Below are 17,170 nucleotides of genomic sequence, written 5' to 3'. Positions count from 1 at the left end.
CGTGCTCCTATGTTCCGGTGGTCCGATTCCCATCAGATCAGTTTGATTCTCCGCTCTACAGCAGCCCCGCCCCTGAACGTCAGCAACTACCCACTGCGCATGCTCACTATCTCGCCATGTTCGGTTCGGTCCTCCGGAGCGCTGCAGCCGTCAGCAGGTGACCGTCCGACCTTCCGGTTCGGATCCTGGTTGAGACAGACCGGGTGTCACGCGGCCCCCACCCGCAGGCGCCGCACTGGAGCCCCCCCCCCCAGCCGCAACGGTGACATGACAGCCGCGGCGCGCCGTTTGCTCCGCTGACCCCCCCCTCCGCGCCCAGTAACCGACGCAGAGACCCCCTCCCTCCCGCCGCCGGCGAGCCTGTGCTGGGAGCGCGCAGCCCGGGAGCGCGCAGCAAGCCATGCCCTCCGCCCGGTCCAGCTAGCTCCTAGCCGCGGAGCTAACGGTTAGCCGAGGATGGTGGCGGCGGTCCCGGCGGATCCCGGACGTCGTGAGGCCCCCGGCTTCAGCCGCGCAGCTGGACCCGCAAAGCCGCGCACAGAATTCACGCCAAACGGAGCCGCGTGCGTGTGAGCATGCAGACGGGCCAGCTGCAGTTCGATTTCTGCAGCGAGGACAACGCTCCGCGGTGGAGAGGCCTGCTGGTGCCCTCCCTGGAGAAGGTAGGTGCGCACGCACGCACGCACGCACGTAGGCGGCTGCTGCAGCCAGGTGTGGCCCTGCAGGTAAGCCGGGCCGTTCCGTGACAGGACGGCTGACGTCAGATGGGGGCAGCGGGGTCTGCCTGCTCCCCGGAGGCTACAGGTTCTGGACTCTTCCAGCTCACCTGGACCACTTCAGTCCCGATCCGACCTGAACCACTTCAGTCCCGATCGGACCTGGACCACTTCAGTCCCGATCCGACCTGGACCACTTCAGTCCCGATCCGACCTGGACCACTTCAGTCCCGATCCGACCTGGACCACTTCAGTCCCGATCCGACCTGGACCACTTCAGTCCCGATCCGACCTGGACTGATGTGGTTCTCTTGTGATTTAGAAGATCAACACTCTGCAAATCTGTTCCTCACTGTCCCAGAGTTCTTTGTTGGACCTCCAAAGTTGTGGGTTGGACCGGGTAGAAGCGCTCCAGGTGGCTGACCTCTGACCCTCTGGATCCATGTTTCATAAGTTCTGCTCACCATCAGAACCTCTGACCGCTGTCATCAGGCCCGCGTCCTGAGAGATCCATTTAATGATGGCAGAGTCCAGCTGGTAGGCAGAAACTACAACAGGAACTCAAAGAATGATGACAGGTTTCTGACCCACAACACGGTCTACCACCATGTGGACCTGGTTTGTAACGCTCATGGTTTCTGTGTTGGTTCTGGTTCTACTGCCAGCGGTGCATCAGGTGGAAATGTGGGAGGTTGGATGGACTGAGGTCTCCTGGGTTCAGATGATGTTCTATTGGGTCAGGACAGATGTTTGGACTCCTGCATGTATTAATTTAATGGGATTTAAAACCCAAAAGGTTAAATTATGATTAAACGACTTTAAAACTGGACTAAAATAACTGTTTGTGATCATCAGCTGTGGTTCTGGACGGGAACATTTCCAGAGAAGGTCTTCTTAGCTGCATGAAAGGAGCAGCAGGTCTGGTCTTTACCTGGTTCCTGTGGGACCAGCATGCAGACCTGAACCCGGTGTAGAGTCTGACCGTCGCCCATAAGTGGGTTTCGGCCTGTTGGTGAACATAAATTAAAAAAAAGAAACACAGAAGAAGCTAAAACCAACAGAAACTCAGAGAGAAAGGTGTCTTTCTGTCCTCCTCCACTGGGGGGCAGCACATATCCATGAGGCCTGTGTTTCTGCTTGTTCTGATCAAACCTGCTCTGTCATTTCGTTTTGTTTAATTATTGATCAAACGTTGTGTGTGTGGCTGCACGCTGCAGGTACTGAACCAGGTACACCCCAACCTGAAGTCCCAGCAGGAGGCGCTGCAGTACATCGAAGAGCTGATCCTGCTGCTGCTCAGCATGTTGTGTCAGGCCCAGCCTCGCACAGTGCAGGACGTGGAGGTGACGCACACGTGCACACATGCACAGATACACGCATGCACACATACACAGATACACACATGCACAGAAATACATGTGCACACAAACACACGTGCACACCTGCACCCATCCACACGTGCACACGTTTGCCGTGGCCACATGCATGTTCCACCAACAAGCCCTTGAAATCTCCACCAATGATTCAGACCTACAGGCTTAGGGATGCTGAAACCTGGAAACAAACCCTCTTACCTTTAGTCACCTAAGTGAGGTCAAGCCTGCAGGTCAGGTCACTTGGTCCTCACACCTTCTGTCGGTTGTCTTAGGAGAGGGTCCAGAAGAGTTTTCCTTATCCTATCGACAAGTGGGCGATTGCAGATGCTCAGGCGGCCATCGAGAAAAGGAAGAGAAGGAACCCTCTGTCTCTGCCGGTTGATAAGATCCATCCCCTGCTGAAGGTAACCGTCCTGTCAGTGTTTTCTCCATCCTCCGCTCTTGTCCATGTTTATCAGTAACTCTGACTCTCAGACAGAATCGTCTTCAGGAAGAAGCTTTGCTGTTGGCTTCCACAGAGTAGAAAGTTTGGGGAAGCGGGCCGCGGTTTGGAGCACTGAAAAGATCTCAGGACTTTTGCATCTCTCTGTCTCCCATCATGCATTGTGTTCAGGAGGTTCTGGGCTATAAGATTGAGCACCAGGTGTCCGTGTACATGGTAGCTGTGTTGGAGTACATCTCTGCTGACATCCTAAAACTTGCAGGAAACTATGTAAGAAATATCCGCCACTATGACATCACCAAGCAGGACATCACTGTGGCCATGTGTGCGGACAAGGTACATTCTAACCCCCCACGCCGTTCTAGAAACACCTGACGAACGCTGAGAATACTTTGAGACTCCTGAAAATGTGTGTTTGTGTGTGTTGGTATGTGTGTGATTGTATGTGTGTTTTATGTGTGTCTGTGTGCGTGTATGTTGGTATGCGTGTGTGTGTTTGTGTGTTTTGTGCGTGTGTATGTTGGTATGTATGGGTATGTATGTTGTGTGTGTGTGTTGGTGTGTGCATGTGTGTTTTGTGCGTGTGTATGTTGGTATGGATGGATGTGTTGATGTGTGTTGTGTGCGTGTGTATGTTGGTATGTATGTTGTGTGTGTGTGTTGGTGTGTGCATGTGTGTTTTGTGCATGTGTATGTTGGTATGGATGGATGTGTTGATGTGTGTATGTGTGTTGTGTGCGTGTGTATGTTGGTATGTATGTTGTGTGTGTGTGTTGGTGTGTGCATGTGTGTTTTGTGCGTGTGTATGTTGGTATGGATGGATGTGTTGATGTGTGTATGTATGTGTGTTGTGTGCGTGTGTATGTTGGTATGTGTGTGTTGGTGTGTGTGTTTGTGTGTTGTGTGCGTTTGTATGTTGGTATGTATGGGTATGTGTGTTGTGTGTGTATGTGTGTTGTGTGTGTATGTGTGTTGTGTGCGTGTGTATGTTGGTATGTGTGTGTTGGTGTGTGTTTGTGTTTGTGTGTTGTGTGGTTTGTATGTTGTTGGTTGTTGTGGTGTATGTGTGTTGTGTGTGTGTGTTGGTGTGTGTATGTGTGTTGTGTGCGTGTGTATGTTGGTATGTGTGTGTGTGTGTGTGTGTTTGTGTGTTGTGTGCGTGTGTATATTGGTATGTGTGTGTGTGTGTGTGTGTGTTTGTGTGTTGTGTGCGTTTGTATGTTGGTATGTATGGGTATGTGTGTTGTGTGTGTATGTGTGTTGTGTGTGTATGTGTGTTGTGTGCGTGTGTATGTTGGTATGTGTGTGTTGGTGTGTGTTTGTGTGTTGTGTGCGTTTGTATGTTGGTATGTATGGGTATGTGTGTTGTGTGTGTGTGTTGGTGTGTGTATGTGTGTTGTGTGCGTGTGTATGTTGGTATGTGTGTGTGTGTGTTGGTGTGTTTTGTGCGTTTGTATATTGATATGTATGGGTATGTGTGTTGTGTGTGTGTGTTGGTGTGTGTATGTGTGTTGTGTGCGTGTGTATGTTGGTATGTGTGTGTGTGTTTGTGTGTTGTGTGCGTTTGTATGTTGGTATGTATGGGTATGTGTGTTGTGTGTGTGTGTTGGTGTGTGTATGTGTGTTGTGTGCGTGTGTATGTTGGTATGTGTGTGTGTGTGTGTTTGTGTGTTGTGTGCGTTTGTATGTTGGTATGTATGGGTATGTGTGTTGTGTGTGTATGTGTGTTGTGTGTGTATGTGTGTTGTGTGCGTGTGTATGTTGGTATGGGTGTGTTGGTGTGTGTTTGTGTGTTGTGTGCGTTTGTATGTTGGTATGTATGGGTATGTGTGTTGTGTGTGTGTGTTGGTGTGTGTATGTGTGTTGTGTGCGTGTGTATGTTGGTATGTGTGTGTGTGTGTGTGTTGGTGTGTTTTGTGCGTTTGTATGTTGATATGTATGGGTATGTGTGTTGTGTGTGTGTGTTGGTGTGTGTATGTGTGTTGTGTGCGTGTGTATGTTGGTATGTGTGTGTGTGTGTGTGTGTTTGTGTGTTGTGTGCGTTTGTATGTTGGTATGTATGGGTATGTGTGTTGTGTGTGTATGTGTGTTGTGTGTGTATGTGTGTTGTGTGCGTGTGTATGTTGGTATGTGTGTGTTGGTGTGTGTTTGTGTGTTTGTGTGTTGTGTGCGTTTGTATGTTGGTATGTATGGGTATGTGTGTTGTGTGTGTGTGTGGTGTGTTGGTGTGTGTATGTGTGTTGTGTGGTGTGTGTGTATGTTGTTGTGTGTGTATGTTGGTAGGTGTGTGTGTGTGTGTGTTGTGTGCGTTTGTATGTTGGTATGTATGGGTATGTGTGTTGTGTGTGTATGTGTGTTGTGTGTGTTGGTATGTATGGGTATGTGTGTGTGTGTGTGTGTGTGCACACAGGTGTTGATGGACATGTTCCACCAGGATGACGAAGACCCCACTGGCTTCCCTCTGATTGACGAGGAGCCCTCAGCCAATGAGGATCAGAGTTACCTGGAGCTGGTGCGGAGCTTCATGGCGGATGGTCGACAGTACCTGAGACAGCTTAACCTGATAATTAAAGTCTTCAGGGAACCTCTGAGCTCCTGCCCCATGCTCTTCTCCCAGCATGTAGGTATATTCTGAAGGCACCGGCCCATCAGGACCGTGGAGTCACAGCAGTGGGTTTGGTTCTGCAGGAGGTGGATAGTATATTTAGTCGGATCTTGGACATCCATGAGGTGACAATGAAGCTGCTGGGCCTGATTGAAGACGCCGTGGAGATGACAGATGAAGGGAGCCCTCATCCTTTGGTGGGGAGCTGTTTTGAGGATCTGGCTGAGGTTTGGATTCCTGTTTGTTGATTGGTTGAATGTCTGGACAGAGAAGTTAATTACATGACTGTTGTTGACAGGAGCTGGCCTTTGACCCGTACGAAACCTACTCCCAAGATGTTCTGCGTTCTGGCTTCCAAGAACACTTCTTAAGTCAGGTGTCCAAGCCCGGGGCCTCCTTCCACCTGCAGGTAATCCCGCCCCCGACCTCAATGACAATGTACGAAATACTTTGATTCGAGTTGATCTAAAACTTGAAAGAATAAACCTAGTTGCCTGGCAGTCAGTCCCAGGGTTCCACCTCCTGATGAAGCTTTTGTCTGTTTTACAGTCCATCTGTGAGGGTTTTAAGGAGGCGGTTCAGTACGTTCTTCCCCGGCTGCTCCTCACTCCAGTCTATCATTGTCTGCATCTATTCGATATCCTCAAGGTGAGACATGGATCCTCTCCGGTTCCTTACATGACACTCGTCACTCATGTAGAGACTCGCTTAGAAGTCTGTTCTGTGGATCTTCAAACCACAATGAGTTTATGAGAAAGAAAGAACCAAACCAGTTGTATGTAAGACCAGCGTAAAAGACTGTAAGGGATTTTGATGAGATGTCCCTCGCTCTGCAGGAGAAACAATATTTACAGCAGGAAAACATGTAAGATGGCTATGAACCTGTTCCACTCAGTTTTACACCAGTTCTAATCCTGTATACATCCGTTCCACTCCTTTTACATTGGTTCTGCTCCTGTTTTACACTAGTTATAATCCTGTTTTTACATCGGTTCTGATCCAGTTTTACATAGGTTATTATTATGTTTTACACCAGTTCTGCTCCTGTTTATCATCGGTTCTGCTCCTGTTTTACACCAGTTCTAATTTTGTTTCACATCGATTCTGATCCAGTTTTACACCAGTTCTGAGCCTGAACCACGGTTGCTTCCGCATAAGGCGTTAAAAAGTAATAACGCACACTTCAAAGGCCATTAACCCGCTTGTACCATAGTCCTGTATCACTCCGGCGCAGTGATACAAAACATTTAAGCTAGGTGACCGGAACTTCTTTTTTCACCGTGCGGTTATCAGGTTTTAATGCACACCCAGCAGCCAATCAGAATCGAGGATTCACCCGGACCATGGCATAAGTAAATGTATGTAAAAACCAAAAACCAGCTTTATTAACTACTGATATAGAAACCCTTTTAGCTTTTCTTCTTTTTAAAACAAGCAGTTCCAACTGTCCATGACTGTGTGTTTGTGTGTGTGTGTGTGTGTGTGTGTGTGCAGACTGTGTGTGAGATGACTTGTCTGTGCAGTTCTTTACCATCAAATGTGTGATTCTGCTGTGGAGAACCTCTCCGGGTTTCCCGGTTCTACTGCAGACTGAAAACGAGCAGTAGAATAAAGGAGCTCCAGGGTTCTGCTGCTGGTGTTTGAGGGCCGTTCTTAGCCACGGCTCTCTGCTGAACGGCTGTAATCTCTTTTGTCCCAGCTCAAGTTTAATCCTCGAAATGCCTCCAGTCATGTTCTGCAGATTATTTTTGAACAGGTCCGAGGTCCGGGGTTTGGTTCTGATCTGAAACACAGGTGCCTCTTTTGTTGGCCTGGAACTGTTTAGCTTCAAGTTCTAGTTGTTTGTTTTTGTTTTATTGTGGTTGATTCTGTCAATCAGAACTTCAAAAACTGCTTGTTGTGAAGACTGGAGAATACCTGCACAGGTTATTCTCATGGCCCCTCCCCCTATGTGTTTCTATAGCAACTGGAGGAGAAGAGTGAGGATGAGGAGGATAAGGAGTGCCTCAAACAGGCCATCACAGCTCTACTTAACCTGCAAAGCAGCATGGAGAGGATCTGCTCCAGGAACCTGGCTAAGAGAAGACTCAGGTACGCCCAAACACCTACCTGCACAGCTGAAGGGAACCATTTGAAAATCATCCTCTTGTGACTTTTACCAATATTTTTCTTTTGAGAATAGTTGTTGTCATACAGACACCTATAAGGTGTAACACAAAGACATTGTAGTTTCTTATTCAGACATCTGTGATGACGGCCTTTTCCACATCACCTGTCCACTAGTAGACAGGTGATGTGACCCCGACATTACAAGGTGACCTGAACTCCTGACGAAGGTCACACTGGTGGGACCGCCCACAAGCGAGCAGCATGAAAAACCGCCACAGAGGGAAATTCAACATGTGGAAACACAACTCTAAAAACAGTTTTTTTCCCCACACATACATAGACACACACAAATATACACACAGACACACACATATACACACAAAGACACACACATATACACACGCATATACACACACACACACATAGACACATGCATAGACACATAGACACACATATACATAGACACAAATAGACACACATAGACATACACAAATATACACACAGACACACATGCATAGACACACACACACACACATAGACACACATATACATAGACACAAATAGACACATGCATAGACAAACACACACACACACACATAGACACACATATACATAGACACAAATAGACACACATAGACATACACAAATATACACACAGACACACACACACACATGCATAGACACACACACATAGACACACATATACATAGACACAAATAGACACATGCATAGACAAACACACAGACACACACATAGAAACACAGACACACATATACACACATAGACACATGTAACAGGATGATTCGCTGTGGCAACCCCTGATGGGAAACTCTGAAAGAGGATGATGATGATGTATATGTAAATTTCTTGACACCCAAGGTCGCCTTACACATAGAAAACAATAGAATACAATTAAAAGAAAGACACATTTGTTAAAAACAAACAAAACAATAGAATCATAAATGAATTAGGGGGGCTATGCTTGTCTGAAGAGGTGGGTTTTTAGATTTTTAGCGAACTGCGGGAATGAGTTCATGTTTCGCAGACCTGAGGAAAGTGAGTTCCGGAGCTGGGGGGCAGAGAGGCTGAATGCTCTGCCCCCATGGTGACAAGCCGAGCGGTGGGTGAGGAGGCGGACCTAAGGGAGCGGGTGGGAATGGCAACATGGATAAGGTCAGACAGATATGGGGGGGGCGAGATTATGGGGGGCTTTGAAGGTCAAAATAAGGATTTTATAATTAATCCGGATAAGCACTGGTAGCCAGTGAAGCTTCTGTGGGACGGGTGCGATATGCATGGTGGAGGGGGTTTGTGTTCTGATCCGGGCAGCAGAGTTTTGGAGCAGTTGTAGTTTGTGAATAGTTTTGTGAGGGAGTCCAGATAAAAGGGAGTTGCAGTCGTCCAGACGGAAGGTGATGAGACTGTGGACTAGAATGGCCGTGGAGTGAGGACTGAGAGAGGGGCGGAGACGGCGGATGTTTCGGAGGTGGAAATAGGCTGTACGGCTGATGCTATTTATGTGGGCAGTAAAGGAGAGACTGCTGTCAAGGATGACACCCAGACTCTTAACTTGTGGGGAGGGAAGGATGGAGCAGTTCTCATAGGAAATGGAGAAGTTACGGAGTTTAGATAGGTAGAGTTAGAAAGGGATACATAGGTTTGGATGAAATGGTTACAATACATGTCCTTGTGAATAGTGAGCCCAGTTTTCTTGTAGAGTCGTTCTAGTTGACGACCTTTAGCTTCGACTTGTCTGAGGTCAGGAGTAAACTAGGGTGCAGAGACGTTGAATGAGATGGACCTTGTTTTGACTGGGGCGAGAATGTCTAGAAAATTATGGAGGTTATAATTGTAGTGGGAGATCAGTTCCTCAGGACGGGAAGCACTTTCAGGACTGGGCAGGCTATGGATGAGTGAGGAGAAATTTTCCAGGTTAATGTCCGTAATTTTGCGGACATTTAGAAACAGAGAGGTTGACATGAAAAGATGACAGCATATGATCAGAATACGGGAGGGGGTCTGGTTTACAGTCCACAGGTGTAACACCCGAGCAGCAAACAAGGTCCAATACATGACCTTAAATATGGGTGGGAAAGTTAAAATATTGATTGAGACCGAAGCTGTCCAGACAGGAAACAGTCTTTGGTGAGGAGTTGGTGTCATTGTCCATGTGAATATTAAAATCCCCTAAAATTATTATTCTGGGTGAAAGAGTAGAAAGGTGAGTTAAAAGATCAGAAAAGTCAGTAATAAAATTTTTGACTGATTTTGGGGGTCTGTAAAATGCAGCAACAATAGTTGGAACAGGGCCAGAGAGTTGACATACACAGCAGGGACAGTCACAGGCGTTGTCCTCCAACTCTCGCGATAGATCATGGCGAGCCCCCCCTCCACGGCCGGAGGGGGGGCACCTCGCAGGGGTGGCATCATTCAGTGAAGTGAAGTAATTTGGCTGCTGCCATGTCTCTGTTAGGCACATAAAATCCAACTTGTGGTCGAGGAGGAGATCTTGGATGAGATGACCCTTTCTCGTGAGAGAGCGGATATTCAGAAGTCAAAAGTTGGCTGAGAGTTTGGCAGCCGCATCGTTAGGTGGCCGTGGTAGACGGGCCAGAAAGTTGTGATTAGCGCGACGACCAAAGATTCTCGGCGGACGGCGACTGGCGGACCAAAATGACTTGATGGAGTTGGAGTTGGAGTTCTCATCATGGATGATCTGACGCGAGCCGCGGTGAATGTATCTCTGAAAGGGCTGGTATAGGATGTCTGGGTGCTGGAGCAGCGCTAGTGGTGGAGGTGAATCAAGTGGAGAAGAGCGAAGATTGGCAAAGTCAGCAACAGAGTACTGGAGCAGGGCTGTCAGTGGATGCTTGAGAAATGACAGGATGATCCAGGCGACTAGAATCCAAACACAGTTGATCCACATTGTAGCAGCCTTGGGAGTAAGCAGCAGGTAAGCTAGCTCACACACTGCGTGAATGGTGATCAGAGCTCAAACGTTAACGTACACTGATCCAAACTGCAGAAAATTGCGAGAAGGTGATAAGTGAGGAAAATGCACATTAACAGCAAAAGACATAGTCCACATGCCCATGTAGAGCCTTAAAGTGGCATAAATAGAGTCCAGGGAGCAGCAGCAGCCAAAACGCGCTAGCGTTCACTCCAACTGGAAGTCAAAATTCTGACACAGACACACACACACATAGATACATACACATAGACACACACATATAAACACATGGACACACTCACACATAGACACACACATAGACACACCCACAGACAAACTTATAGACACACACACATAGACAGCAGTTTAGCTCAGGCGGTAGAGCAGGTCGTCCAACAACCGTAGGGTTGGCGGATCGATTCTCTTTCTCCCCAGCCAGATAGACACACATAGACACAGACACATAATACACACACATACACACTGACAGACAGACTCACACACACGCACACATAGACACACACAGCCTGAGTAGGGCTCCTCCCATCCTCTGTTTCCCCTCGGACCAAAATAACCGGGGGAGTGTTTGCGTTTGGGCGGAGTTTGGTGGTGCTCATTGTTCTCTCGTAGAGGACCTCAGAGAGGAGAGCTGCTGAAGGCTGAGAAGAGGAAGATGAGGAGGACATGAGGACGTAGGTGTCTCAGATCTTGTGTGTGCGTTGGTTTGGGGGGTGGGGTGGTGATAAATGCTGCTGTAACCCCGCCCCTTATTTTGCTGTTGTAACTGAGAACACAGCAGGATTAGGGTGGCTGGTGGAGAAAGTTCTGCTTCTGGATGTGGATTACATTTATGCAGAAGAAATAGGAAAACCAAAGAAAAGTAGAAGAACCAGAAGAACTGGTGGAAACCAAAGGAACCAAAAAAGAAAAAAATCCAAGAGACCCAGCCAGAACCACACAGCTATGTTCTTAATGAGTGCCGGGCACCTGACCATTCGAAGGTCTTTCTGCGTCACTCACATGACCGTTTGGATCTGAACTGACTGATCTTAACCCAACAACGGACCGAGTCGTAAAGAAAGGATGTACATAAACGGGCGGCTGTGGTTTTCCAGGATCAACAGGACGTGGGCTCGGGTTCACAGTCTATTAGGGAAACTGGTTTAAAGGTTGCTGTAAGTATTATGTTAATCTGTTACCATGAGTGTTTGCTGCTGTAGACCATGGCCAAGTGGATTTGATGGTTCTGTGGCCATCTTTCATGTTTTATATGATGCCACTCATTGGTCAAAGATCAGATCTAGTCTGAGTACAGGACCCTCTGCAGCTCACCTTCTGTCTGAAAGCCCAGCCAGCTTTTGGTTGGTCAGATGATCTCCTGTTTGTGTAGCGAAGGGTAAATTGTGGTAAAAAAGATTGGACATAGAGCGAAAGACGGGAAAAACGTCTAGAAACAATTAGAATTTTTTTTTATAAAGTGCTGTTCCTGCCAGGGTCTTCTAAGGTGCTACACAAACATCCAGTTCAGTGATTGTTCAAATCCCAAATTTTGACACTATTAAAATCAAAACGCAGAAAAGTTCTTCAATTACTGGCGAAATCTGTCAAATAAATACACGTTAGTGAATAGTTGGGGATGACACAGCTCAGAGAAAACACAAAAGACCTCCTCACCCCCCACCCCCCAGCAGTCTGAGCCTATGAAGGATCGCCAACAGCATGTCACTTAGGATCTATTCAGTCTAGAGAAATCATTTGGTCCGGATCCAGACCTGAACCTTGTGTTCGGTCTGTATTCAGACTGCTGTCATGCTGACTTTTTTGTTTCGAACCAAAGCTTGTAAATGTAGAAATCATGTGACTAAAGATCTCTTCAGCCATTGGCTTTCTCTTTCAATGAGAGAAAGAATAATGAAAGTCCCGTGCTTTGCAGTCCTTGTTCTTTTCACTGATTCATTAAAACTTTAAATGTCGTGGACCGATTCTGAACGTCTGTATCAATGTCAGGTCCAGTCCTTTTTTACTTTAGTCGGGCTGCAGGGCGGTTACTGAAGAGACGACGGCTATGAAGGTTAGCCGTGGATGAAGACATATAGATTGTCAGGAAAACAGAGAGAAGTGATATGGATCATGTTAAAATTGTTTTAATGAGTTGCTGTGTCTCATGGTTGTGGTGTTATTAGAATTCTGTTAAAGAACTACAAGGAAGCTGTTAGGATGATGTCACAGCGCCTACTGGGCGCGTGCCGCGTAACAGAAAAGCGTGTAAGAAGCGTTTTTAGCTGGGTTAAATAAACGTTCTAACAAATAAACAGTTCTTTCTGTTTGATAACACGACAATCGTTGCTTTACATTTGCGGCTCCTTCATTCCTGCTCTGTTTAAGTCAGTGACGGTGGTCGTTTGGTCCAGTTGTTCCGCTCCATGGACGGATTGTATACAGACTGAGGAATCTCAGAGCGAACCGAAGATCAGTCCAATTGGAAACAAACCAAGACCATCTCCAAAGATGGGTCAGAGAGCGGTTCTGGCCCCGGACCAGGGTCCGCTTGGCTGTTTTCAGACTGTAATTTTGTTCCTGGTTATCAGGGAAACGATTTCTGGTTCACATTAAGAACCAAATGTGTCTGGTCTGAATAAAGCTTACGATACAGAACCAGAAAAAACCTATTTGGTCTAAGTATAACTGTCTTCCACCAGATCATTGGAGTGAGTGGTGTGTTGGTGTGTACCTCTCTGCAGTAAATGGTGCTTTTTACCTCCAAGGTATTATTCTATCATTCATCCCTCCAAAATCTACAATAACTCCCAGCAGCCATTGTTGATGTGGGGGTAGAGCCAGGTCACATGACTCTCTGGTGCTAACTCCTTTGTAATCCGGAGAATAAGACAAATATGAACAGGAAGCACCTGACCTGGTCTTTACGTCATTTCCTTTTTCTAAGGTTTGTTTATTCACATGTGCAAATGTAAATGAACAGATTGAATTCCACCAAGAAAGACCAGGAGGGGGGACAACATCCTGTTGCAGGGGGGGGGGGGGTATTAACTCCCAGTGAGCTGAGTTTCTGCACCAACCCATTCTAGAAGTGGACGTGATGGAAAAATGACCTTGTGTCCTGAGAGGATGACTGTTTTTGCTGCCTTGACCTCAATTGAGTTTTTCTAGTCTGTCTGAGAGCTTTTTTCATCACCACTCATAAGGCCTGGAGCGCTGTGGATGAGGGCTGGCCTTTGATGTTTTTGAAAGAATTTTGAAGCAACCAGCCAACACCTGCAGCTCGGCGTGTCTCCAGCTCTGATATTGCTGCAATTTTTGTTGCACTGCTAATGTAAGATTGAGGGTGTGAGTGGCTGTGAGCTAGTGGGAGAGAGAGAGAGGTGAGGGGATGGGGTGTGGGGTTGATCCATGCCAACGGTCCCGCCCACAACCTAAGAGAATTTCTAATGAACTCTTGCCGCTCTGCAGGAACTACGTCCTACAAAACCACACAGGTTTCTAGATTTTGGCTAAAAACTGCATCATTAGGATCCAAAGACCACAGTGACTACTTTGAAAACAGATCAGAAGATAATGGGAGTGGGACTGTAAACCGAAAGAACCAGAGCCATTTTTCCTTAAATTGTAAATGATGGGGGACCACAGGACACTTTTCTGATGTTTTTCTCTCACACTGATGTCACCATGGGTTCTTATGGGTTAACTTGTGACTTTGAGAAGATTCTTGAACCCAGAAACAGCAGAAATTGTAGCCAAGGGGGTTTGGATTCTTTTAAGACTGAGGTTCAATGCTCTCCAACATTTGTTTAAAGGGAGTGAGCCATTGGTTTGAATGGAATTCTCAGCTCCTTGTCATAGAAATGGGATTTCTGTTCAAAAGATTCTCCCCAAACTCCAAGCACAGCTGCTTTGGTTTGGTCTCATCTCCACTGAGGCAATTAAAATGAAAACAGTTCTAGTTGTTTTGCATTGAGATCCCCATCTATTACTGGGACGTTCCTGGGGGTTAGGGTTTTGCCCGGGGCCTCCTTTGAAATCAATTCATCACAACAGTCGTCTCGATGGGCTTCGTATCGGTAATTGAAAAAGGTAAACATAAAATCAAAAGGATCATGAATACATAGAATTCAATAGGAAAATACTAAATTGAACTTACAAACTGACTAAGCTATACTGGCATCCCTGACCTTAGACCCCCCCTTCTATGTGAGGAAAAACTCCTAAAAAAAATGGATTCCAGAAAAAATGAAGAAACCTCAGGGGTGTCCACATGAAGGAGGGATCCTCCCCCAGGACAGACAGGCGATTTACCAGAACTCTTAGAGAAGAATTAACTTATCTAAATCTACAACTACATGTATAAAGTCCAGCAGACGAGCTTCATCCAGCCGTGGTTATCGGGACAGTCAAAGGCGCGAGTCGAACCGGAGACAGGAACCACAGCCAGGTGTAGGAGCAGGAGCAGAGACGAGGTACTCGGTCAGGTACAGGAGCACGGATGAGCCAACTGGAGTCTGGAAGCACTCCCACTCCCCAGGAGGGGAGAGGGAAAGAGGGACAATACATGAATCACTGCACCAAACAGAGGCATGGAGAACTAAATGATGAATAATGATCAAGAATAGAGGAGAGGAAGGGTAGAAGTAGAAGAGAAAAGAGGACAGAACCCCAGAGCACCATAGTTACCCCAGCTTCAACTTCTAGCAGCTACTAACAACAAATAGTTATGTTATTAGGTTTAATTTCAACACATTAACATTAAGTTAAATAATCTCTGAATACTAACTAGTCTGACAATAAGCCTGTCCAAAGAGGAATGTTTTCAGTCTAACTTTGAATGTAGAAACTGAGTCGGCCTCTCTTCCATGAGCTGGGAGTTTATTCCATAAGACAGGGGCTTGGTGGCTAAACGCTCTACCTCCAACCGTACTTTTACTAATTCTAGGAACCACAAGCAGTCCTGCATTTAGTGAGTGAAGTGTTCTGATTGGATGGTAAGGGACTATGAGGTCCTTAATATAGGACGGGGCCATTCCATGTAAGGCCTTATAGGTTAACAGGAGGATCTTGAACTTGATTCTGGAATCAACTGGGATCCAGTGAAGTGAAACCAACACAGGAGTGATGTGATCTCTTCTGCTAGTTCCTGCTAACAATCTAGCTGCTGCGTTCTGAACAAGCTGGAGACTTCTTAAGGAACTCTTAGGACACGCTGCTAACAAGGAGTTACAGTAATCCAGTCTAGACGTAACAAATGCATGGATGAGTTTTTCAGCATCACTCTTAGAAAGTAGATTTCTGATCTTAGCAATATTCCGCAGGTGAAAAAAGGCAGTTCTACACGCCTGAGATATGTGAGCCTTAAATGATAAATCCTGGTCAAATAAAACCCCAAGGTTTCTAACTGTGGAATTGGGGGCTATACTTACACCATCCAGGGAGACTATCTGAGCAGACAGAGTATCTCTGAGGTTTTTAGGATCTAGTATAATGACCTCAGTTTTTTCTGGGTTCAAGAGGAGGTAATTAATTGTCATCCAGGTCTTGATCTCACTGATGCAGGCGTTCAGTTTCTCTATCTGGTCATTCTGGTCAGGTTTCATGGATAAATACAACTGCGTATCGTCGGCATAACAATGAAAATTAATGCTGTGTTTCCTGATTATGTTTCCTAGGGGTAGCATATAAAGCGTAAACAGGATCGGTCCCAAGACTGAGCCCTGTGGGACTCCATAGTTGACTTGAGTGCACTGAGAGGAATGGCCATTTACATTAACGAACTGATACCTATCGGACAGATAGGATTCAAACCACTGGAGAGCAGATCCTCTGATCCCTATGTCCTGCTCTAATCTATGAAGTAAAATACTGTGGTTGATAGTGTCAAAGGCTGCACTGAGGTCCAACAGGACCAGAATAGAAAGTAGTCCCTTTTCTGAGGCCAATAACAAGTCATTAGAGACTCTAACTAGTGCAGTTTCCGTACTGTGGTGAGGTCTAAACCCCGACTGAAAGTGTTCAAAGTGGCTGTTGTCCTGTAGGTGGCAGTAAAGCTGCTTAACTACAACTCTTTCTAGGATTTTAGAAATAAAGGGCAGGTTTGATATCGGTCTATAGTTGGCCAAGATGCTAGGATCCAAACTGGGCTTTTTCAGAAGAGGTTTAACAACTGCATATTTAAAAGACTGTGGCACGTAACCCGTTTCCAGAGAGGTATTTATCATTGTTAATATGGGATCATTAATTAGGGGAAAAGTTTCTTTAAAAAGTCTAGTGGGAATTGGGTCTAACAGACACGTTGAGGATTTGGAGGACGTAATAATTGATGTTATTTCCACTTGATCCACAGCAGTGAAGCAGTCTAATGTTACAAAGGTTTCTATGGATGCCTCCATTTCTACCGCTTCAGCCTGTTCTGGGCTGATAGTAGGAATAACTTGATTTAACTTATGTCTAATATTTGAGATTTTACTATCAAAAAATGTAAGAAAATCATCAGAGCTGAGAGAAACAGGAACATGTGGTTCTACTGAGCTCTGACTGCGAGTTAATCTAGCAATAGTGCTAAAAAGAAATCTTGGGTTGTTTCCATTCTCTGATATTAAGGTTGAATAGTACTGGCTTCTAGCTCTACGCAGAGCTTTTTTAATAATTTAATAGGCTATGTTTCCAGGTATTCAGAGACTGCTCTGAACCGGAGCGGCGCCATTCTCTTTCCAACTTACGGGTTTCTTGTTTAAGAGAACGAGTTTCAGCGTTAAACCACGGTGCTACTCGGTTTTGTCTGACGAACTTAGGTTTCAAGGGGGCAACAACATGGAGTGCACTCCTGAGGGCTTGTAAGGCATCATTAACAAAGTGGTCATTTATACTAGGACTGATACTATGGGAGCTGGACTCAGAGTATTTTCTCAGAATATCACTAAGTACTGGCTGAACTGTGTGTTTAAACTCAGACACAGAACGGTCAGT

General features: G+C 46.2%; 1 protein-coding gene across 6 annotated transcripts in view; it reads left to right on the top strand.

Moving 5' to 3' along the window:
• The first annotated feature begins 120 nt into the window (after positions 1-120).
• Positions 121-17,170, top strand: part of sos1 (SOS Ras/Rac guanine nucleotide exchange factor 1) — a 28,104-nt gene continuing 11,054 nt past the window's right edge. For 4 of the 6 annotated variants that reach the window (XM_023953486.1, XM_023953483.1, XM_023953484.1 and 1 more), the window contains exons 1-9: positions 121-662; positions 1,934-2,059; positions 2,365-2,496; positions 2,706-2,870; positions 4,945-5,154; positions 5,223-5,366; positions 5,438-5,548; positions 5,689-5,787; positions 7,103-7,230. In XM_023953486.1, coding sequence (XP_023809254.1) covers positions 576-662; positions 1,934-2,059; positions 2,365-2,496; positions 2,706-2,870; positions 4,945-5,154; positions 5,223-5,366; positions 5,438-5,548; positions 5,689-5,787; positions 7,103-7,230 — 1,202 coding nt within the window. In that variant the 5' untranslated portion in view covers positions 121-575. The remainder of the gene's footprint in view (positions 663-1,933; positions 2,060-2,364; positions 2,497-2,705; positions 2,871-4,944; positions 5,155-5,222; positions 5,367-5,437; positions 5,549-5,688; positions 5,788-7,102; positions 7,231-17,170) is intronic. The other 2 variants (XM_023953480.1, XM_023953482.1) reach the window with 2 other exon arrangements.

Source organism: Oryzias latipes, chromosome 1 (genome assembly GCF_002234675.1).
Source record: "Oryzias latipes chromosome 1, ASM223467v1".
Taxonomy (NCBI): Eukaryota; Metazoa; Chordata; class Actinopteri; order Beloniformes; family Adrianichthyidae; genus Oryzias; species Oryzias latipes.
The sequence above is the reverse complement of the archived record's forward strand: the minus strand, read 5'-3'. Positions and strand labels throughout refer to the sequence as shown.